General features: G+C 45.8%; 1 protein-coding gene across 1 annotated transcript; it reads left to right on the top strand.

The window, feature by feature from the left end:
- The first annotated feature begins 211 nt into the window (after positions 1–211).
- slc39a10 (solute carrier family 39 member 10) lies at positions 212–22,953 on the top strand. Its single transcript, XM_063212970.1, has 11 exons — positions 212–522; positions 1,191–1,219; positions 5,960–7,588; positions 8,610–8,778; positions 14,083–14,258; positions 14,920–15,093; positions 16,452–16,572; positions 17,088–17,423; positions 17,997–18,077; positions 20,902–21,092; positions 22,801–22,953. The coding sequence occupies exons 2-11, from the start codon at positions 1,217–1,219 to the stop codon at positions 22,951–22,953; spliced, it is 3,033 nt and encodes a 1,010-aa protein (XP_063069040.1). The 5' UTR covers positions 212–522; positions 1,191–1,216.
- The last annotated feature ends 1,155 nt before the right edge of the window (positions 22,954–24,108 follow it).

Raw genomic sequence — 24,108 nt, 5'->3', positions numbered from 1 at the left:
GCTTTATGCGAATGTTCTGACCAGAGTCGAGTAGTTTGATCACTACGGACACCCACCATTAACCAACAAGAAGTTGTCACACTCAGTAATGAGAAACTCAACTTTAAAACTCACTTCCATGCACATGGAATGCTCTTTGAGCAGACTTGAGTGACAGTGGTAATTGATGTGAACTTTAAAAGATAATGGAACCCAAGACAAGACACACACACACACACACACACACACACACACACACACACACACACACACACGCACACACACACACACCATTTCCAAAGCAGTACTACTCCAGTCCTGACAGCTGTCTTTTAGATGACAAATAGCTCTTGTTCTCCAAGTCGAACTGTGATGTTGCCAATTTACACACACTCCTTTTTATATTAATCATGTGATTGTCTACTTCATTCTGTTCCCAGCTAAAAAAAACACTTAAAGAAATCTGGTTGGGAGATTGGAGAGATCTATAGCCCACTGGATCAGACTCAAGAGGCAAAAGTGGCGCGGCCTGACATTGCGCTGGTACGCTACACTCTTGATTTAGGGAACGCAATGCTCTCAACTCTGTCCTCATGCACTAACTGTGTTAATAGTCCAAAGAGTTTTTAGTTGTAATAGACAATTGAGGTAACGGCTAACCGCCGCTGCTAACTAACCACTTGAGCTGTTAGCTGCTTGTCGAATGCTTGTCTTAGTCCAATATGTGATATTTAATAATGTTGTGTGTCATGTCAGCGATTAACTGTTTGCTTTCAGGGCTTGGCACGTGTGAGTGTTGCTTCTAGAAGGTGTGAAGTGATGATGTGTGCTGCTGCTAACTAACACTTGAGCTGTTGGCTTTAGCCGCTTAAATCGCCTTCTTGAGGATTTTGAAGGCTCTGCGTGGATATTAGCCGTTTGTGTCCAGATAATGGATACCAGGCCTGCGGGCTGTCTTGGATAAACTCTACTTTGTGTGCGTAAGAGCTTGAGTGTGTGTTATGCTGTATATGAGAGAGACAGAGAGAGACAGAGCTCGTTTCAGTGTCTGTTGGTACATGTTTTCAGATTCTGTGTAGAGAGAGAGAGATCGTGTGTTTGTTGGTGTGTTTTGCTTAGTAGTTTACGCTTAGTAGTAGTAGTAGTGCATAGTTTCCAGTATTGCACAGTGCGAACAAACAATTGTCTAAACTCGTCTTTTTGTTTTGCAGTGGTGCTGAAGAAGAAGCCCTCAGATATGGTGAGTAAGCCTAAGCTGTCAGTAGACACACACACACACACACACACACACACACACACACACACACACACACACACACACACACACACACACACACACACACACACACACACACACACACACACACACAGACACACACACTTTAGTCATTGTGCTCAGTAATATATAAAAGGCATTATGTAAGGAGTTGGCCTTTTTATCACATTTCTGTTACTACTTAACTAAGCAGCGGTTGCCATGTAAAGACCCATTCTGTGGTGCAGCACCACAGAAAGAAAAAACGGCACCACAAATTGGTCAACAGCCACATAAACATGTCACTTGCACTGGCCTGACTTTATGCCCATAGCACCACGGAATTTTACTTGGTGTGTGGGAACCCTATTAAAGACTTGGATGCATTTGTCCCCCCCCACCCCCCAGACCCACTTCTCAGGTTGTTTTTCCTTTCCTCAAAAGTGTAAACAAAATACAAGCGTGATGCAATGTGATTAGAGTCAAGCCGGTCATCTGTGCCCTGCCTGGGGGCAATGAAGAGGCGTGCTCTGTATAGTATGGAGGTAATGCATTAGCCTCCTTCCTGTTGGGATCACACAGCTTACCCACACCCCTGTAGACAGGTCCACTGTTCAATTTCTCTCTTTTTTACCCCCATCACTAAGTAAATCTTTTCTCACAGTCAATGGGAAGCTAAAGCTTTTGTAACTATTAATCACCTGATAATTGTGTAACGCATGACTCTCCCGGCCTCTTTTTTTCTGTCTTCTCCGCAAGACGATTCTGCAAAATGTCATATGCGCAACAAAGGAGCCCATTCAGTTGGCCACACTTTGCAGCTTGTTTGTGAAGACGCGCAGGCCTTTAAATAGGTTCCCGCTCGGGTCTTGCCTCATCCCATCTCGCTCCTTCTTCAAGGGTTCAGAGGTCATTGCAGTCTCGTGTTTATAAACAGTGTGTGTGTGTGTGTGTGTATGTTGGAAGTGTGTGACTGAGAGACAGAGGTTGTGTGTGTGTGTGTGTGTGTGTGTGTGAAGAGGGGTTGTAACAACGTTAATGTTTGAAGCCTAGGCCACCACCACACAGGCAGTTAGTCACAGAGAGTCACAGTCAAGTCACAGGCTACCCAGTCAGTCAGTCAGTCACAGCTGCCTAATTCGTTTCTGCACGCCGCCTGACCAGCCTTGGACTACTGCACAGGGCAAGACGTAAGTACTCCAAACTGAAATACTAAACCGCTCCCAAGGCAGTCTGCAGTGCTATGCACCAATTTAGTCACTAGGCACGAGTCAGCATTTGTTTTGGTGTCCGTTTTTTTTTGTTCCCCCTCACTTTCTTTTTGCAGTGTTTTTTGTTGAAGATAACAATGACACTCCTAAGGGAAATTGTGCTAAATGTTGACTTATTTTCTGCCTATGCGGAAGACATTGTGTTATGTTCTGTTGAAGAAACGTGTCACAGATAAGAGTTTGAATCGTTTGAATCATTTGTTGTAGTGTTGGCCCCTGTTCTGCTTTTTCCTGATTGTCCTGGATTTGTATGCTTTCCTGGACAATGAATGAAGGAAGGATACCATTGCCTATAAGCAAAAAGGTATATTGATTTTCAAGTGTCCAGGTTTTTTTTTTGTCAGAAAGAGGTGGGAACCCTAAGGAGAGGTCAGTAGACAGGTTGCCAGACAGGTTTGGCATGTATGCTGCCTTTGGATGTTTGTGAGAAATTAAGAGTTTTGTAATGAGGGCAATTAAGTAGATTAGACAGCAGAAGTATGCACTACTTTTGCAATTTCAGTACATATAACAGCAATATCCCGTTTTGTAATGGAAAAAGTAGAATAAACAGAGTATTGGGAGGAATGTAACCACCTTCAGCGCTGCTTACAGAATGCAACCCAATTTCTTCTGACACCTTCAGTGTGACTGGTGTAGCTTTCAAAAATTCCTTTCTGTTCTTGGCCGACACCTTTCCTATTTTGGCCGACTTGTGAGAGTTTTTTTGTAGAAACTGTCACGAATAAATGGGACTAGGCTAGCTGGAGGATTTGGTGTGCACCTTTGGACGTCGCTGGCTTGCTTTTGCCTGATCTAATCCTGGTGAGTGTTTGCCTGATCGAGGCCACACCTGAGTAATTGATTGCCTAATTTCACCTAAGCAGGTCAGTTTGGCCAGCTAGTCAGCCAGCCAGCCAGTCGAGGACCGAGGAGGATGAGTTTATCAAGCCTGCCTTATTGGCTTAACTAGCCATGAGAAGATAACATTGAATGGCGTTCAAGTACTAAGCTTTCTTCAGAGGATGTAAAGGAGTCTAGAGAACGGAAAATACTTATTGGAAATCAAACAGCAGTGTTTGTTTATTGGTTTTGGTCACTTTCTTCTTACTGATGAAAGGGCCAAGCAGTGAACAGATTGTGAGATTGTGAGATTGTGAGGGCAATGTGTTTGGGAGAATTTAAATTAAGTCATGTCATATGTCCCCTAATCTTGGTGATTTTGTGTACAGATTATTTTTGGTATCAGGTACATCGCCCTGCGTTCATGTCAAACATGGAAAATGCCGCCTCCTCCCCCTCAAGCTCTGGTCTAGTCTCTCTTGACTGTCAGTGTCTACGTTGCATTTGCTATGTATTGCATTATTGTTTTCCTCAAAATGGTGCACCAAGGCGGATTTTTGAGCTCTCCCTGGCACTGGCCTGGCTTTGTCAGTGCTAAGGTCATTGAGGCCATAGTTCTGAGATAGATTTGTGTGTGTGCGTGTGTGCCTGCCTGCGTGCGTGCACAAGAGCTCTGAAACGTTTCCCCTAATGTCAGCTATTTTCCCAATCTTATACCACGAGAAAATATTCTCTGCTTGTTTTGTGGTGTTTGTAAGGCATATCTGTACACACACACAGACACAAGGCTACAGAGTGGGAAAAAGTGCAGGTTCACAGCCGATAACCAGCAGCCCACGCATAGCTCTTAGTCCACACAGCTGCTGAGGACCCTGTCCACACTTCACCAGACCATAAGCCTGAAACACGTGCATCATCTGGTGCGTGCAGCGTTTGACCGTCACAAGTTGTGAAGTAGACTGACGCAATAGCGAGACCCAAATTGACTGTGTGCGCAAGAAGACGTACTGTCGGCTATGCGATGCCTGTCTAGCCTCTATCATTTTCCATCATTTTCATGTTGCAGTTCAGCATCATCATTCCGTCTGAGCGGTGCAAAGGCGAGCGCGAGGTGATTCCGGGTGAACTGCTCGGACTCGTATGCGATGTGTCAGAACCAGGCTCTTTATGGGAGTCAAGCATCTGTCCTTTTCCATTGTGCCTCGCTAATCACTTTGAAGACTTTCTTTCCTTCTTTTCTTCTATTTCTTTTTCGTTTTTTTCCTACTCTCAGTTCTGTGGGGTCAACTTAGGAAAGCCGAAACATCTTTAGGAAAATCTCTTCCGTAATCTCCCAAGGCTCTCCTTGCTCTGGGTCTACTGTACTCTAATGTACTGTACTGTACTGTAAGTCATTAACCACCAAGCCCCATTGGTAACCCCAACACTCAGTGGGGTCCTGCTCCAGAGAGAGGGAGCCACTGACTGGCTTTAGTGGGGATATGGAATGGCGGGAATGCTATAACCCAGGGCTGCCTGCCTGCCTCACCCGTTTGCCTGTGGATTAGCTTCTCCCGCTTCTATGCGAGATGCTGCTTAGCCAGCTAAACGCGTAAATGGTCACGGGTGGGGATGGGGTAGTGAAAAGTGGAGTTTAGGCCTCGTTGGCTTGCTCACGGGTAAGGTCATGAGCTGTGTGTGTGTGTGTGTGTGAGAGTGTGTGAGAGTGTGTGTGTGTGTGTGTGTGGTATGGCTAAGTCTGGCCCCAGGGGTGATTCCGGCCCAGCTGTGTTCGTGTGTGTGCGTGTGTGTGTGTGTGTGTGTATTTGAGTGAGTAGGTGTGCATCTAGGTGGGGGTGCCCATGTGCTCAGCTGCCCCGTGGCTCTGACCTGGGAAACCATGAATGCTTATAGGCCCAGAACAAGTCTCGAGAGACCCCCCTCAGCCAACCACCCCCTCCCTTTCCCTGTAAACAACACCCCCTCCCCTCAGACTAGCCTTCTGGCCTCTTCCCCTCCCCTCAACATCTTCTCAACCCCTCACTCCATACCCTCAACACCCAGTCAGCCGAGCCCTTTCCTCTCGCACCAAAACAACAACCCCTCAGCCTCCCCTCCCCTCTTCTCCCTCCTCCATTCCAACCCTCCCTCTTCTCCTCTCCCTCCTCCATTCCAACTCTCCCTCCTCCACTCGCCTGCCTGCAGGTTTCCCTACCACACCGCACCGCACAGCTCGACCTCATGGTGATCACTTGACTGGAATTACATCTGCTCCCGGCTACACATGGAAAACATTTTTTTCATACTTTCATACTTTCATACTCTCCACTCTGCTCTAAGCTGCACTGAACTATTCAGTGGGGCGTGTTTGTTTTTCACGCTAAAATGGGGAGGGGGGAGCGCCAAAAGCCGTCTACAAAGAAATATGGATAATATGTCTAATGTGCTTAAAATATGAGATAAGAGGATTTTCTATTTCCTGACTCTCTTTGTTGGGCATGCTTGTGACTCCTCTGAGACGTATTGTAGAAAGTTTTGAAATGTGACTTTCTGTTTTTTTGTTTTCTTCCTTTGTCTTTCTCTCTTCACCTCCTCTATCGCTTTTATCTCTCTTTCCCCTCTTTTCCCCACCTCTTCTTTTTCTCAAACACAGGCATCCAGAAGTGAGGAGAAGATGAGGGTCCATGCGCACACCAAGTTCTGTTTCCTGTGCGTGCTGACCTTCCTGTTCCACCAGTGCAGCCATTGCCATAGCGATGGCCACCACCATCACCATAGCCACGGAGGAGGAAGTGGAGGAGACCACCACGGACACGATCACGAACACGACAATGATCACGACCACGTCCACAACGACCTCCAGATATCCCAGGCGCCCTACGTCGTGGTGGACCCAACAGCCCGGCCCTCGTCAGGTTCCGGTTCCGGTTCCGGGTCCGGTTCCGGTGTTCCAGGTTCCACAGGTGGCAGCGCCAGCGAGGCGGAGAAGGAGCAGCACTTCTACATCCAGCAGCTGTTCCACCGCTACGGCCAGAACGACCGGCTGAGCTTCGACGGCTTCAAGAACCTGCTGCTGAGCCTGGGCCTGGGCGAGGTGAAGGTGCTGGACCTCAAGCACACGGAGCACGACCACGTGGCCCACCTCGACCTGCTGGAGGACCACCACGACCATCACAACCATCACCATCATCACCACCATCACAGTCATGGCGCTGGAGGTTCAGATCCCCACGACACACACTCTCACCACCATCACCATCCAAGCTCGGAGGGTGGTGGCACGGGGATGTCCACGGTGGGGCAGGGCACTGATCCCTGTAGTCCACGGGCCACTGGGCCTACCGTGGACAGCAGCAGCAGTGGTGGTGGTGGTGGTGGTGCCGTGGATCACAATCACGACCATAAACATGAAGGTGGTGATCATGATGGACATGATCATGTACACTCCCATGATGACCATGATCACCAACACGAACACGATCATGACCATGACCATGACCATACTCATACTCCTACTGCTTCTAATGGTGCTGGTGCTGGTGGTGTTAAGCCTTCATCCACCAACAGCACGAGGTCCAGGCAGCCTCCTCCGGGCCAGTCGCCACCTCCACCTCGCGCCCGTCGCCCCCACCAACACCACCACCACGACCATCATCACCACAAGACACCTCACCCTCACGACCACAATCACGACCATGATCACGATGATCACGACCACCATGATCATGATCATGACCACCCGAGCCCCATCAGCACAGAACCTCAGCCTCAGCCCCCAGCCACAACTGCGCGTGCCAGGCCAACGCGAAGACCACAGGGCCCTCCACAGGTTCCCTCGTCAAGGTCCAGTGGTGAGGGGGGCAAGGTTGTTGGGGAAGGCGTAGTGGCAGCGGGACCCTCAGCGTCCCCCACCCAGGCCCCAGTGACGGGTGCCAAGAGGCCCAGGAGGCCAACAAGAGGCAGGGGCGGCCAGGGGGGGCAGCGCAACCGCAACAGGCCGGTCATCACTGCTGCTCCTCCCACGCCAGCATCAGCCGTTGTTGAAGCACACGAACACGGACACGATGATCATGATCATGATCATGATGATCATTCGCATGATGCCCACAGCCATGACCTTCACGGGCACGGGCATGGGCACAGTCATGGGCACGGACACGGGCACAGCCACGGAGGTCCCAGCTCTACGGGGATGCAGAAGAGAGACGTGACGGGCAAAGACAGCAGGGCGTCGTCACTCGTCAAGAGACACTTAGACAGTCAGCTGCATCAGCATGATGAGGTAGGATGATGTCATGGGATGTGACCTGATGAGTATTTGGCCACACAGGATGTGTTTTTTTAAATCTATGCATGGGTTGCGTAAAGGAGAAGTTGGGTCAATTTCCTGCAGTATTATATTTTCTGATGCTCCTCTTAACTTGTCAGTACTCGAAGATGGAACATTTTTTTTTTTTTTTTTAATCTGAAAAAGTTGACCCTTGGACAAATGTCTTAAAACAAGTCTAAATAGTTTAAATGTTCTAGTCCAAAAGTGCTAGATGTTAGGTGATCTTTACTTAAATTAAGATTGACTAGATGTTTTACTTGAAATTAGAAAAATAGGCTTGCTAAGATTCCATGTCTAGTGTTGAACTTCTACCTTTCTACCTCCGCTTTGTATAACTCTGGTTGTCTGTGTATGATACTACGGGTGGGCACAGTGACGTTGCATCCTGTATTTTATCCTGTATCCTGAGTCAGCTGTGTAACTTCTAAACTTGTACCTGTCACCGGAAAGCTTGCCACCTCCAGTGAGTGCCATAGGTCACTGTGTTGTCAGTGCACAATGCTATTTTTATATCATGCCATGGTGCTCAACAATTCTGTGTGCTGTGTTCCTATGGGCTAATCATTAGTTGCATTCTTCTGTTACAGGAGTGCTTTATAGTCTTGTAAGACGTGACCTGTTTAATGATTTAGTGCAGTCCAGTTTTTCAGGAATCTTCCGAACACTTGGTTCAGTTTTCCTTAAAACGTTCCTTTCCGAATGTTTGTTTTTTCCCCCACCAGTTGTTCATTTAGAAAACAGAAATTTGCATATTGTGCTTCTGCACTTTTTGTTAAAAGTAAGGTATGATGCCATGCGATACGATATCAACTTTCAAGAAGTGCCATGCATGTGGAGCACCATAGAGCACCATCAGACAAACAGAACGTCGAACCGGCGACCACAGTAACCCGCAGCCACAGATTGTCCTGTGTTTTCACATCCCCGCCTCTGTCTCTCTCCACTCCCCACCCCCCACTCCTAACTCCGCCAGTGTTTGAACCTGACCCAGCTCCTGCTGCACTATGGCATCAACCCCAAGTCCACCATCACCCCGCAGCAGTTCACCTACCTGTGCCCCGCACTGCTCTACCAGATCGACAGCCGCCTCTGCATACGCCACCACACAGAATATGAGGAGATCCAGAGTCAACCGACTGGAGGTAATTGTTTTGATTTATTTTAAACCAGGGGTTTTCAACCAGTGGTCCATGCTTGCTGCACCCATATCGTTGCTGGGGGTCCGTGAGTTGCTATGCAGATTAACTACTTCAAATATACGTAGCTGTACATTGGGCACACACAGTGGTCTGCGGACTACTGCTTAATCTGAATGGTGGTCCCTGGGCCAGAGCCAGTTGAAAACCCCTACAATAGAGCAACTGTTCAGTGTCACAAAGGTTGTGGATGTGTCCTGGTTTGCTAACCCATAAGGCACAGGTTCAAGTCCTGGCTGGGCAACTCTACTCCCTTTTCGCCACATGTTTTGAATTACTTTTTATTTTCTTATTTTACCTTTTTGAAGTTTTTAACTCCTAGGTATTCATTTGAATGAAATTGTGAGTTCTCAAAAAAAAATCCTGTTTTTGTGTCAGTGTGCAGTTTCTGCTTCACCTTTTTTTGTTCACAGAAAGAGTTGCATTTACAGTATGATTTCACCGCATTTCATCATTTCACACTACTCTTTCTTGCTGATGTCGAAATGTTGTGCTTTTATGACGACTTCTGACGGAAGCTTACTCAATATGATGTAGTAAGCGTGAGAACTACATCACATGCAGAATACCCTCTGAACATTTTGTGGAACAGTTATGGATTGCTATTTTGCATACTTGGAAACAAATCAGACATAGGAATTTGTGTTCGAATCTTGAAGAGCTACATCATCTTATTTAAATGTGGGTCTATGACTTGATGGACTATTTGGCTAACCCTTTTAAAAAAAAATCTGAATATGCCATGTGAGCCCAGTAAATACCATTGGACACACAAATTCACAATTCACAAATTCACACAAATGAGACTCTGGCATGAAGAGATTAGATGTGTTCACCAAAACGTTTGTTAACAATTTACCACAAGGAGGGCTATGGTGTTCTTGCCAAACCTAATTCATCTATCATTTGCGTGGTGATATTGCAGCATCTGGCAAGACATAACAAGGCCAAACCGTGCATGGTGGTTGTGTTCTGTGATTCTCTCTCTCTCTCTCTCTCTCTCTCTCTCTCTCTCTCTCTCTCTCTCTCTCTCTCTCTCTCTCTCTCTCTCTCTCTCTCTCTCTCTCCTGTTGTTCCCCATAAAACTTTTTTTGTGTGTGCTTTTGGCAACGTTATTCACACACACACTACTCCCCCCTTGACTGACTGCTCTTATCAAAAGTAATAACCGGCAGTAATTAAGTTGTAAACACCTGAGACTTTGAGTGCAGGAGGCCTGGATTTGGAGGCATGTCAACTCCACAGTGCCAAACTCACCATATTTCCCATAGGGCAGAGAGACGGGATTTCTGTTGGAAAGAAAGAGGGATGGAGGGTTTTTTTTTTTTTGCGGGCACACAGAATTCTGCTTTTGTTAACGCAGCAGTTTAGATGTGTTAGAAGGAAATAGTTGCTATTATTGTATTGTATTGTATTGCATTGTATTGTATTTATTTATTTATTTATTGGTGGTGGTGGGGGGTTGGAGTAGCCCACCAACTTGAAAAAATAATGTGGTACCCTTTATTCCTGATCTTAATCACTTTTTTTTCTTTTTTCATCCAATTGGCTCGACTAGAAGAGGCAACGTGTAATCACTTAAACCAATTCCACTTGGCAAACTGGGAAGATTAGACACTTTCCAAACATTGATTGATCATGTAATGACAAGGTCATTGGGTTTCCACATGGGCACAGTCGAGGCTGAGTAGGTCGAGGGGGTTTACTGAGTCTTTGTCATCTCGAAGACAGTCATTAATCATTACCTTACACAACTTCCTGGAGTAATCTTTAAGGCTAGAGTACCGGTATGTAGGATTGAAGCCAGAGTAGGCATTGAAACTAAACTGCCCATTGCAACTTTTCTGTCCATTCCCAAATTTGATCTTTATATGAATATTAACTAAGTAATACACCAATATTTACTTGCCTGACCGAAGTACAGTAAGTTTTGCAGCTGAAGATGTCTATTACTGGAAATTCAAAATGAAGGACACAGAGAAGATCCACTTTTTTATATATAAAACATATAAGTTACCCAGTGCAATCAAAATGAATGGGCAGGATACATTCTGAAACAAACTACTAAAAGATTCCATACTTTATCTTAAAGCAATACAAAGAAGTCTTCATCAGTTTTTTTTTTTTTTCTGCTTTGGTCTATCCCAACTCACAGAATGTCTTTTTTGCACAATTACCTTTTCTACATTTATCTCTATTATTTTATTTTATTTTCCCCACCCTGATGACTATTCCTGTGTTTATTTTTGTCTTGAAATGTCCATGTGGGCTTTTGTGTATTTGTGTATTTATGTAAGCTACTGGATACCTGAATTTCCCCCTGGGGATCAATAAAGTTACTCTACTCTACTCTACTACTCTACTACTAGTCTAGTGTAGCGTTTCTCAACGGGGGCAGTGGGGAGATCTAAGGGGGCGTTGGGAAGGTAACAGCTGAGAGGGGGCGGGGCGTAGTGCCATAGGGGATCATTAACCCATGTTATTTTTCTATGGGGCACTTAAGTCACGCCCTCTACTTCCTGGTTCATGGGGCAGTAAGTTGCAAAAAATGTAATGGAAGTGAACGAGGTGAGTCGTGGTGGATTTGTGGTGCATAGGTGGAGATCCAAGTCTTGGATTGTTGTCGAAAAACTACTCATTTCAAGCCCAGTAATTATTTTTTTACTCCCTCTGCCCCATGAACCAGGAAGTAGAGGGCGTGACTTAGGTGCCCCATACTTGCAGGGGCGTTTGCAGGCTTATGATGAGGTCCAGGGGGAGTTTATTCAAAAAAGGTTGAGAACCACTGGCCTAGTGGTTGGTACAGGAATTGTTTCTCAAAGTGAAAATGCAGAGATCCTCCGGTTTTTGAGGAGAGGTTATTCTCTGCCAAATTCTGACATACCTTTCACCCGCTGACAACTTCAAGAATCCTTGAAACTTTATAAAAACATGAAAAAGATGGACGAGGGATGTGTGTTTTTTCCTCTAGCTCTTCCAAGCACCTGCGGTCCAAGGGGAGTTATTTCCAGTTAGTGAGTGTTTGTGGTCATCTCAGCTTCTCTGATAATTTCTTCTCGCCTGTTGGTCGTGTGCGCCTCTTGCCTCCCAGGCAGCTAATGGATTTGGTCTCAGTGTCCCAGCTGTGCAGTCTGTTTTGGGCAGATTAAAAAAATGACTCCGTGAAACTATCCAGACAGGGCTGTGTTGACTTTTTTTATTTTTTATTTTATTATGTCTATTTATTTTACGTTCTGAAGCAACCCTTTCTGATTACTTACTTCCCTCCTTATTTTTTTGGTGCAGTTACAAAGATATTTTTTACAAGGAAGGCAAGAGTGAAAATATGGTGCCAATGCCAAGTGAGAAAAAAAAAAACGTAATTAAAACTTATCACATGAGTGCACTCCAGGGAGGAAATCGTCTTGGGATGGTTGCACTCCAGGTTCATTTGGTCAGGGGTTCCCAATTTCAAATGTCTGTTTTATAATTGCCGGATGAATGTTCTCTTGCCAGGAAAATGATCAATTCAATTGGGTGGCATGTAGGTTTTGCAAAACCCTATTTTAATGCTCACATATTAGCCACTAACACACTTATACTGTCTGTATAAGTGACTTAAGCAAAAATCAATCATTCACCATTCACAAATGTTACTGCTAATAGACCGTTATTATAGATATACTTGTAATAAGGAGCAAGTGTAGGTCCTTAACACTTGTCTTATAAGTCACTTATTCAAACTTTAATTCTGAATGTGCTAGTGGCAGGTAAATCCAAGTTTGGTCATCTTCTACATGTCTACCCTGCTTACAACACTAAGACCATACTACGTCTACACACGACCACACTGCTACTGCGTATCAGCCCCATTCCTGTCACTTTACAGTCTTGTTGCTGTGGAACTGGTTAACTTGTCTTAACTCTCAACCTGTTTTACTCGTACTGCGTCCTGGCCGTTACCAACTGAACAGCCCCAACCTGACTAACTGAAACCTGTTCTCGCAAGTATCTGGTTTTAAGTAACCGCTCTTTGCAAAGCGACCTGGGGTTTTCTGTTAGGCAGGAAAGAGAAGCATCATCTCGCTTGCCAGACATTTTTGGGCCGGGTCCAGATGGCACTTGGCGCATATTATTACTTTGCCTCAGCACTCCCTATTATAAGCCAAGAGCACTAATGTAGCAAATCAGTGGAAACCCAAAGATGGCATAGATCTAATGATGCATCAAGCCAACATAACTATCAATCATATACGTTTTTAGCAACATCATGTGGCTGTCCATTAACTTGGCAGCTGTCGCCCCCACCCACTCACTCCCTGAGTCTCAGCCATTCATCTCGAATGCAGAAAAGTTACATTTATATGGCTCAGATCCATGTTTTTAATATGTGATGATGGGAGTTCGCACACTGGCCATTCCCCATAAGCAAGAGGCTTTGTTAGTTCCAGTTTGTTGCTTTTGATTGGCTCCTATTTTAAGATTTCTTTTTTATTTGCTGCTCATCAACAGTCATCAGCCTCCTCGCCCCCAAACGATGTGAAGTAGTTAATCACCTCAGGCCCTGCTCTCTCTCTCTCTCTCTCTCTCTCTCTCTCTCTCTCTCTCTCTCTCTCTCTCTCTCTCTCTCTCTCTCTCTCTCTCTCTCTCTCTATCCTCCGGGAATGATGCGGGTGTGGAGATTGCATCATCGTTACCATCATCAGTCTGAGCTATTTCTCAAGTTGAAATCGTACATCCAGGATGTTCACTAACAACAACTCCTCTATTTCTCTGATTGCAATGACCATTAAATTGCACATTTGTGAGGTATTGAATTAAACTTCTGTCATCAGTGACGTCTTGTGATGTCATCAAGAGGCCACACGCACGAGGGAGGAGGGAGTTTGGATAATGGAAAGAAACCTTGGTGTCCATCACATCATCAGCTTAACCCAGAAACGATTTGAAATTGTGAATATACTTGTATGATATCCACATAGATATCTATTAATGCCCTCCTTCTCTCTCTCTCTCTCTCTCTCTCTCTCTCTCTCTCTCTCTCTCTCTCTCTCTCTCTCTCTCTCTCTCTCTCTCCCCGGTCTCTCTGTGTCCAGCCATTGTGTGGTTGTGGGGCTTCGTCTCCACTGCCATCATCAGCAGGACCTAAAAGATGTTTTCAAATCGTAAATCCAAGATTTCCACTAACAGATCTCTCTCGCTCTCTCGCTCTCTCTCTCGCTCTCTCTCTCGCTCTCTCTCTCTCTCTCTCTCTCTCTCTCCCTCCTCCAGCCATGGTGTGGGTGTGGGGCTTCGTCTCCATCACCATCATCAGCCTGCTGTCTCTGCTGGGGGTGGTGCTGGTGCCCATCATCAACCAGGGCTGCTTCAAGTTCCTGCTCACCTTCCTGGTGGCGCTGGCCGTGGGCACGCTGAGCGGGGACGCCCTGCTGCACCTGCTGCCACACGTGAGTTCACAACACGCAGACAGACATGCGCGGACATACACGCATAGACACACACAAGCACGCACACGCATAGACCTCCACACACACACACACACACACACACACACACACACACACACACACACACACACACACACACACACACACACACACACACACACACACACACACCTACCTCTTTCTTTCCAAGTGAGTTTCTAATACATGATCACATCCAATGACTCAGTTTCACACAAACAGTCATTGTGGTTAAAGAGTGACGACACCCAGTTGCCCATTCATGGACTTCATTTATTTCTCATCCAGGATGTCAAGTCATTGCATCACTTGATTATGTAGATTCACAACGCTACCAACTGTGAGATTGTATTACCCGTTAGTATTACATGGTAATTATATGCAAAAAAATATGCATTTCACAAATTTTCCTTGATCATTTGCACATCACATGACCAGTGATTATGAAGCACTTCTAAAAATAATTTATTGTCACTGTAAACCTCAAACTCAGTACTTGGAAATTAATAATGATACTCTTGACCATGAAGACACTTGTCGTCTGAGAAATAAATTTAAGACAGGAGACATCCATGCGGCTCCACATTTTTTAAATTTTAATTTTTTATTTAGTAACATTCTTTATGTGTTTGTCTCCATGAAGTCCCAAGGAACCCACGACCACGAGCACGGCCAGGAGAAGCACGGGGGTGAGAACGTGAGCCTGCTGGAGGAGTTTGACGCGGTGTGGAAGAGCCTGACCGCTCTGGCGGGCATCTATCTCCTCTTCATCATCGAACACTGCCTTGGCATGTTCAAACACTACAAAGACCAAGGGGTGAGGAAGGCAGTACAAACCCAAAAACACACTTCATTTCATTTCATTTATTGTTTATTTGGCAGGGACAGTGCACAATATACAATTGAGCCAGATTATAGCCACAAGGCTAATTTTCATCTGTAGTCGCTGGACAGGAATTTGTGTTAAGATAAAAAAATAGGATTAAAATGTAGTGTTTTTGATCGTAATATGTTACCCCTTAATCAATGTAGTGTCAATTTGACCACACATTGTGTGTTTATGATTCCGAGGAAGTCAGAGACACTCAGGGTTGCAATTTTGATACTTTTTGTTTGGCTACAATGCCTGGACAAGTTTGAGAGTCCCTACACCTACATGAGTCTACACCTACACCCTACATGAGTTTCAAGGGAAAAAGGTGAACACCCTGAAGTACTGCTTGTTTTCTGAACGCACGTGGATTATCCTACAGCAGCTTGAACAGGCCAAGTGGACACAAAAGATGAAGAGGGTGACTTACCACAATGAAAAACATGCGTTGACTGTATTATATGTAGTAGCTGGTGTTGGTCAAATGGTCAAGTGGGTACGGTATTTAATTAAAAAAGGACCATGGCCTACATAGATTATTGCATAGTAGCAGTTTGCACTGATCAAGTAAAAACTAGGAAACACCAAGGGGTAATTATTACAATCAAAAGCACACATTGATTGCATTACGGCATTTTGTAATGGTCAGATTGACACTACATTTATCAAGGGGTAACATATTACGATCAAAAACACTGCATTGATCGAGGGGTAACATGTTACGATCAAAAACACAGGTGGACCCCATTATAACAGTTTGTACTGGTCAAAACGCACACCGCAACAGATGAAGGACGAAATGCAGTACAATGGAAACATCCATGGATTGTATTTCAGCAGGTCATGTTGTTGAAACGCCAGGGGAGTGAAGGGTGTGGAGGGGCTGATGGCAGAGCATGGACAGGCCCCTTAGCTCAACAGAAAAGCAGCAGGAGATCACAGCAGTACAAAGACTCAGGGATGAACTTGCATCGTCACGGACCAGGCAGGGCAGAAGGGCTGAAGTGGTTCAAACCGGGAGGCATTACATTCGAAACTTCAATTATTAAAAGAAAACAATAGACGGCTCAGGTTCAGAGGCAGGAAAGGGGGACGGAGGGAAAGAAGAAAGGAGATTAGGCCTCCGAGCAGGAGCTCACACTCAAGGGGCCAGGAAAGGGGGAACGAGTGAAGGAGAAAATGAAGAGAAGAAGAAGTGAAGTACAAAGAAAAAGAAGGTAAAGAGAAGGGGGGGGGCCCTTCGGGGGTGTGTTTGCTTCCACTTTGTCTCAACCACCTGCTCTCTGTGGCTCCTCGTTTCGCAGGGCACGTTCTGTCGGAGGAAGAAGAGGAACGAGGAGGCCAAGATCGGCAGGAAGCTGTCGGACCACAAGCTGAACCGGTGCTCAAACACCGAGTGGATGCACCTGAAACCACTTACGGAGGGTAAGGGGGGCCAGCTGCTCCTGTCATGTACTCTGGCGCACCGCTACCACTGCCGCACCGCACTCGCTGTCAAGCCTTTAGTTTTATCTTTGTTTATGCTCAAGTGAACTCACTTTGGGTCTTTCCGACAAAAGACACAAGTGCTCTTGGAAAGCGTTCCCATTTGTGCGGTGGTTTTTCTTGATACTTGCTTGGCATTGGTCTTTTTCTGACACATTTTTTTGTTTCCCTGAGCTAACATAACTATCGAAAAGTGTTCAGTGTGTCAATGCAGCTAAAGTTCAAAGCAACTGGGCTTAGTTTTTGGAGTTCTTGTTCAAGGTCCTCCCCACATTATCAATCAAAAGTATTTATATAGCACATCATCATATTTAGTCGCCATTCTGTGTGCTTGCGAAAGAGCAAGAAAACAATTATGGGTAGTATTATGTAAAGGGAATGTAAATAAATAAGATTATAGCTCACATCAACACATGAGCCATCTTCTCACATTAACTATGTTCTCCATAATGCAGGTGGAGACAACAGCGCTCTGCCAGGTGAAGCGGGCCACAACGACAGCCAGCTGCAGCCCACACCGGAGACAGACCCCTGCCTTCCCCCACCGCTGGCCATCACCGACGGCACGGATGGCTCGTCGGAGGGCGACAACCACCACCACCAGGTCGCCAAGGAGAACGGCAGGAAGGCCAAGACAAAGAAGCACGGGCACGGCCACTCGCACGGGCACGGCCACTCGCACGGCCACTGCCACTCCGACCAGGAGATGAAGGACGCGGGCATAGCCAGCATCGCCTGGATGGTCATCATGGGGGACGGCATGCACAACTTCAGCGATGGGCTGGCCATAGGTGGGTGCTGCCCTATGGGAGTTGAGTGGAAGCCCTGTACAATAGGTTGGAATGGTAGGACTGGCTGTAGGTGGGCGTTGTGATGTGGGTAGTGGAAGCCTTGCCATATGGTAGCCTCTATTACATATGGACTGATAAGACCTGTAGCCTCATGTCGGTCTTATTGTCAATTTCTTTACATGCGCTGGTCATACAAAGAATTGAAATTACTTCTTACTTTCCCATGCAGACATAGACATAGACTCTAGACTCTAGGTGTGGACATAGATAATTAGACATAGACAGTATACATACATTACACATACCACAATAGGTAGGATTCATAGGAATGGTAGGGATCACCACTGATTGTCTTGGGTAATTGGGAATTACTGTGACCTAGTTAGACCAATGCTCACTAATTCAAAGTGATCTATAAAAGTATAATTAATGAAGCCAGAAATGTTTAGAGTCGAGTTTACCGATTAGCATTCTTGTGAAAATAGATGAGGTTTTGGAATTATATGCCATGTTTGATTCATTCCTGATAACAGTAAGGTAAGCGATGATAACCATCATGTCTCTCCTCCTCAGGTGCGGCGTTCAGTGCCAATATCACAGGAGGCATCAGCACGTCTGTTGCCGTATTCTGCCACGAGCTGCCTCACGAGCTGGGTATGTGAAGTGCTACCGTTATAGACTGTCAGAAATGTGCATAAATCAAAGGGACAGGATGTTAAAAAGCCCCATGTTACAGAATTTTAAAAGACCTGTATTTATACAGCACTACTGTTTTTGACAGCTGTCAAATGTAAATATAAGGTACAGAATGCTGCAACACTTCAATGCATATTTGATCTCGTGATTGACAGCTCTAGTAGCACTATGAGCCGTTACCAAACAGTTCATCGAAACCTCTCAGACATCTTTCCGTCATTAGAGCTACAATTTGAGGCTGTTGGAGACAGGGCTGGACTGGGACAAATAATAAGGCCTGGCATTTTCAGCCAAGACCAGTACATCAATATAAACAATAAATAAACAATAGTTTAAGTCATCTATTGCGAACTGTTTTAACCACAACAGCCAATATTAATATTTAAATCTGACCTGGAGACATCATTTGTAGCAGCATGAGGACTGATACCACTACATTGAGGAAAGAACCAGGCCAGAATCATTACAGTCCACCAGGCAAATGCCCTGAATGCCTTATGGCCAATCAAGCCATGGTTGGAGACAAAGTCGCCTGTGGTAGTTCAGTGAGAGGAATGTTGTTATTTTAGTTGTGCACCGGTACGAGACAGTTTTACCTCATTTATTTTGTCGGTGTGAGAGGACGGCACAGGCTTTTCATCTCCAGACGAGGCGAAATGACTTATCGATCAGCCGTGTCTCATCAGACAGGACTTCAACAAAAGGAGAGAATTTTCCATTTATCACCTCCGTGCTTCTTTAAAGTGTAGACAACCTGAAGTAGTCAGGTGTAAAACATTCCCACTGGGAAAAATAAGACTAATCTGTACGCGGAAAAACAAGACACGGTCAAAGTAACAGACAGTGTGATTAAACTTGGATGGAAACCAGACACAAACATTTTATTGGCTGACATACTGATCCGTTGGGTACAGTCTGTACCAGGTGAATTGGCAGTATTGTATGAAGTCAAAAGTCTTCCGTATGCACTACCTTTGTAGAGTGACACAGGAAATGTTGACAAACCAGACACAAATAGAAAAATGACAGAGCGCTAATAAGAATGCAAGCACAGTCATAGCAATTGCTGGTTCCTCCAACTAAATAGTCTTCCATTTACATGTACATCTTCCACAGGTGTTTGCAAAGTGACTCGGAAAACATTAATAAACGACAAACAGATTAATTGCTAGTTGCTCCATCTAAGTACTCCTCCATCACAAAGTGGCAAAAAACCAGACACAACCACCTGAACAGAAAAAGTGCCACCAGTAAAAAACGACAACCGCCGCCGCAATGTGATCCACCGCCACTTCGTGCTCGATCTGAAGCACCCTCTCTTCCCTATACATCGTTGGCATAGCGACTGTGCCCGTCTCCGGGGCTTTATTTGTCGGCCCTCAGGGGAGCCCTGCAGCTGTGTGTGCCTGCGTCTGTGTTCTACGCCACGGCCCCCACCGCCGCTGGCGCCCGCACCACCTGACAGACGCATCTCTCAACGCCACGACAACAGAGGCCCCCCTCTCGCCGCGGGCGACGCCCATTTGATGGAGGGTCTTTACCGCCCCGCCGCGCGGCTAATTGCGGTTGACGGGTGTGTTAATTGTGCTCGGCGACACCGAACGGGGCGCGGGGACTGGAGGAGTCGGGTATAGATGGGAAGGGGAAAGCCGGTGTGTGTGTGTGTGTGTGTGGAGAGAATAGAATGTGTGTGTGTGTGAAGAGAAGAGATTGTGTGTGTGTGTGTGTGTGTGTGTGTGTGTGTGTGTGTGTGTGTGTGTGTGTGTGTGTGTGTGTGGAAAGATGTAATTAAAAGGGTGTTGTCTGTCTGCTACGAGGCTAGCTCCCCCCGGAGTGATGGATGAGGTGGCGATGCAGTGACGTGCCCTCATCATTAACAAGGGACGGCTGGGGAACCGGAATTGGGCGAAGGATGAATGAATGGATTTTTTTTCCCCTCCCTCTGTCTCTACTTGTCAGACACATGAAATAGATTTCCATACATTGTCTGCCGAGCTAAAGATCCTGCGGTGGTACTGTAGTCTGTTGAAGCCACCGCACTTTTTTGTTTTTTTTTGCTCAAATGTTCTTTTCTCTGACTGTTTTATTGGCCGACGTATTGGTCATTCGGGCACTCTGTGTACCAGGTGACTCCTTAGGGCTGTATAAAACAGACATGTCATGTGACACTGTCTGACAAGTAGGTCATCGTGGACAACAAAAACAACACCAACAATAAAAAGCAACTACAGATTCATTCCTCCATCCATAAGCCCTCTGACATACTGTATGCTCTCAATCAACACAAGCTGTTGTAATCTGTTTCTTTGCCGTTATTTTTTCAGGTTTTTCTTAACGGTTTTATTGGCATCCATACTGGGCTCTTCGCCATGTGCGTTGTATTCACCTCTCCAGCTGAATGCTTAGCTGCTGCTTCAAGCAGGCATATCCGTCAAACCACAAATATGACAAATGTAACGCATCCAGTACAGTACAATAAGCTATTAACTGCATTAGCAGAAACGGCAGTTGCCCATCCTGTGGTCTATAGAATATTTAACAGTGACATGGTGACAATAGCATGTCTTTGGAAGACCTTCGATATTATGTTGTGTTGACCTCTGTAGTGGTGACTTTACAGTGCTTCTTATAGAGCAGGCATGATTGTCAAAGCACAGATAATAGTACAAACTATAAACAGTAACCACAAAATGCACTCTTCTCCATTACAAATTCTCAAAATAGGCGTGTCTGTGGATGACCTTCTGACCTCTTTTGTGGTATGTTGTGTTGACTGCTGCAGGTGACTTTGCGGTGCTGCTGAAGGCGGGCATGTCCGTGAAACAGGCCATCGTCTACAACTGCCTGTCGGCCATGATGGCGTACGTGGGCATGCTGATTGGCACGGCCGTGGGCCAGTACACGCACAACGTCACCAGCTGGATCTTCGCCGTCACCGCCGGCATGTTCCTCTACGTGGCCTTGGTGGACATGGTGAGTTACTGTACATTACATCACATCACATTGCATTACACTCAGCTGACACTTTTATCCAAAGTGACCGACTTTTATCAAAAGCGACCAAAATCAGACATGGATGGATGTGTAGGGGGAGATCCCAGTGGGATCGGAACTTGGAAATCCTCTGATCTTAGTGCCACCTCCCTTACCATTCATCTGCCTCCATTATTATGTGTGCGAGCTTCCCGAAACGAAACGAACCCCACTCGCCTAAACCCCTGTTGCCTGCTTATCCTGCATTTTCCCACACTTTGTGTATGTCCTCTTTTGTATTTTGCATTGAATCATTTGCTTCATGTAATGATGCGTTATGTCTATACAAAGTATACAAAGCTACACAGACGATTTTTAAATGTTGTCTGGCACTAAAGGTTTTGCTGTGAGTTTGACATCAGAGGCATCAAACCTGAGCTCTGAATTAAGTAGACACTTATTCAAAGCAACTTCAGTTCAAAGAACCAGAATTCCCCCCCCTTAAAGAACGTTATTATATTGTAATTCAACACACTTTGCGGAATCATTTGAAACTTACATTACCACCTGAGCAGAAGTAAAAGCTAATTGGAAACTCAGTGGTTCTGCACAGAATGAGTCATGAGTCATGATGACTGCAATGTTTTTGCTGTAAGATTTACAAGCTAGAGGTCACGTAGAATGAAAACTTGAGTTTGACGAGTCTGTGACTTGGCAATAACTGCACATCCCTATGAGCTGGTGATGTAACTCTCAAATAAGATAAGATAAGACATGTGAACGCACATTAAAGACACAAAACACAATATGGCCTATAGAGTCTAGGCATCTAGGTCCATAAACTGTTAGGACAGTACAGTCCAATAAAAATAAAAAGTCAAAAACACGTATATTGGTTACTTAGCTGTGCTGTACTGGCCAAAACATATTGCCACTTTTGTGATCGGTGCTTTTTTTTAAGTAGTTTTTGCTAATGTTGCTTATGAAAACGCTGTAGTAGAATGAGAGGTTCGGCGAATGACTTGTTGACGTCCTACTACGACAGGATCGGTCTGTGACACCAGTCATAAAAAGTGAGACACGAATTTCCTCCAACCAACTGACATAACTATACGTTCCTAGGACTTGTGTCTCTCTTCAAATGAAAAGATGACACAGCAAAGATGTGTGTAGAGTCAGACCACAGGTAATGGTAGCATGAAAGGTCGGCTGAAAGACTTACTTATATTCACCCAACAACAGGATGTCCTTTGACTTCATTTTTATTAAGTACATTACCTTCCTGTCTGATATCCTCTGTGTACAAATTAACTTGACCTGATGTGTGTTGCTACCTTTGCCTATGAAATCCACTGTACAAATGAACTTGACTTTTAATTGACATATGAGACGGTTGCTGCCTTTGTCTATGAATTTCATTATACAAATGATCATGACGTATGTGATGTGATGCATGTTAGTTGCCACCTTTGTGATATGCGCTACACAATTGACCTAAGATGAACTGAACGTGTAAGATGTGTTGCGCAGTGCAGTTGCTGCTTAAGCCTTTTCAATGAATTCTCTGTACAAATGGCCTTGAGTTGACCTTGGCCTTTACTTGAACTGCACATACATGGCGTGATGTCTGTTGCGGTTGCAACTCAAGTCTATGAATTTCTCTATACAAACGGCCTTGAGTTGACCTTGGTTTGTATGTGTGTTTTAGTTGCCGGAGATGCTGCACGGCGACAGCGAGGAGCACAAGCGCTGCCAGCTAGGCCACTTCTTGCTGCAGAACGTGGGCATGCTGACCGGCTTCGCCATTATGCTGCTCATTGCCATCTTCGAAGACCGCATCAAGTTCGAGTTCGACCTCTAGATTGTGGGGAGGGTGGCGGGTAGAGGGTTGGGTGGGCTGGGCGTGGGTGTCCAGTAGACTGGAGGTGGGGTAGGGGTGATGGGGGGGGAGGGAGGGGAGGGGAGAGGAGGGAGGGAGGGGCGGGCAGAGCCTTGTAATGGTACATGGGGGGAGCTTCACCGCCACGTGGCTTCCTTCCACCGTGTGGCGTTTCGGTTCTGCAAGCATGGTACACAACACAGCGCTTGCTCACACACCCATCATGACTCAGTCGACATCAAGAGAAAAGAAATGGAGAAAGAAAGAGAGATCGAGGGAAAAAAAGAAGAAAACTGCGCATATGCGAGGACTGGCTTGCAGCACAACTGACCAGGAGGATGTTTGTTTACATTTTTACCTTTTAACCCGTTTGCTCTCCAGCCCCCCCCATTCCCACCCCAACCTCCCCTCTGAGTCCTTATCTGTCCACCCTACTGTACCCAGCCCCACCCCACCCTCTTTACTCTGCCCTCTCTCCATCTGATATAAACATTTGGCACATGCTTTCGACCTTAGTGGATTTCATTACATCGCACACAGAAGCAGTAGCCAGAGCCCCCCCAAAACCGCTAGTAGTAGTGCTACATTAGCCTATAGGAGCACCGGTAGCAGCTGCTACTGCGCAGAGAGGGGCAAGAGAAGCTATCTTCTGCTCCTCATCTGTCTGCATCCAGTAATGTAGGTGTTAGTGCATACGAAAAGTAAAGCATAGTTGCTTTCATATCGGCCAGACCCGTGCTTATACGTGCCACCCCTTTAAAAAAAAAAAATCGCCCAACTTGTCCATTGATAAGTTTAGGGAGAGACAGACAGATCGATTTGGCAGGAGAGCAAGGTGCCAGTCAGTAGTGGTGGAGGATTTGCAGTCATCATCACAGTAAAGAGGCAGCTCATCACGGTCAGGAAAGTCACAGTCTTGGTCACCTGCGCTCTTTTGTCCTCTCAGCAGCTATTCCCCATCATCTGTATTGTCCCTTGTGTCTTCCTGTCTGTCTGTATTGTCTGTCTGTGTTTGTGTCTGTGTCTGTATGTGTCTGTACTGTATAGAAGTGGTGCTCTCTGTTCTACCACCAGGCTCCATTCTTGTGGGAGTAAAGCCTTTGGTGTGTGTGTCTGTCTGTGAGTCTCATTGTGGCG

The sequence above is a fragment of the Engraulis encrasicolus genome, chromosome 13 (genome assembly GCF_034702125.1).
Source record: "Engraulis encrasicolus isolate BLACKSEA-1 chromosome 13, IST_EnEncr_1.0, whole genome shotgun sequence".
NCBI classification, from domain to species: domain Eukaryota; kingdom Metazoa; phylum Chordata; class Actinopteri; order Clupeiformes; family Engraulidae; genus Engraulis; species Engraulis encrasicolus.
The sequence above is the reverse complement of the archived record's forward strand: the minus strand, read 5'-3'. Positions and strand labels throughout refer to the sequence as shown.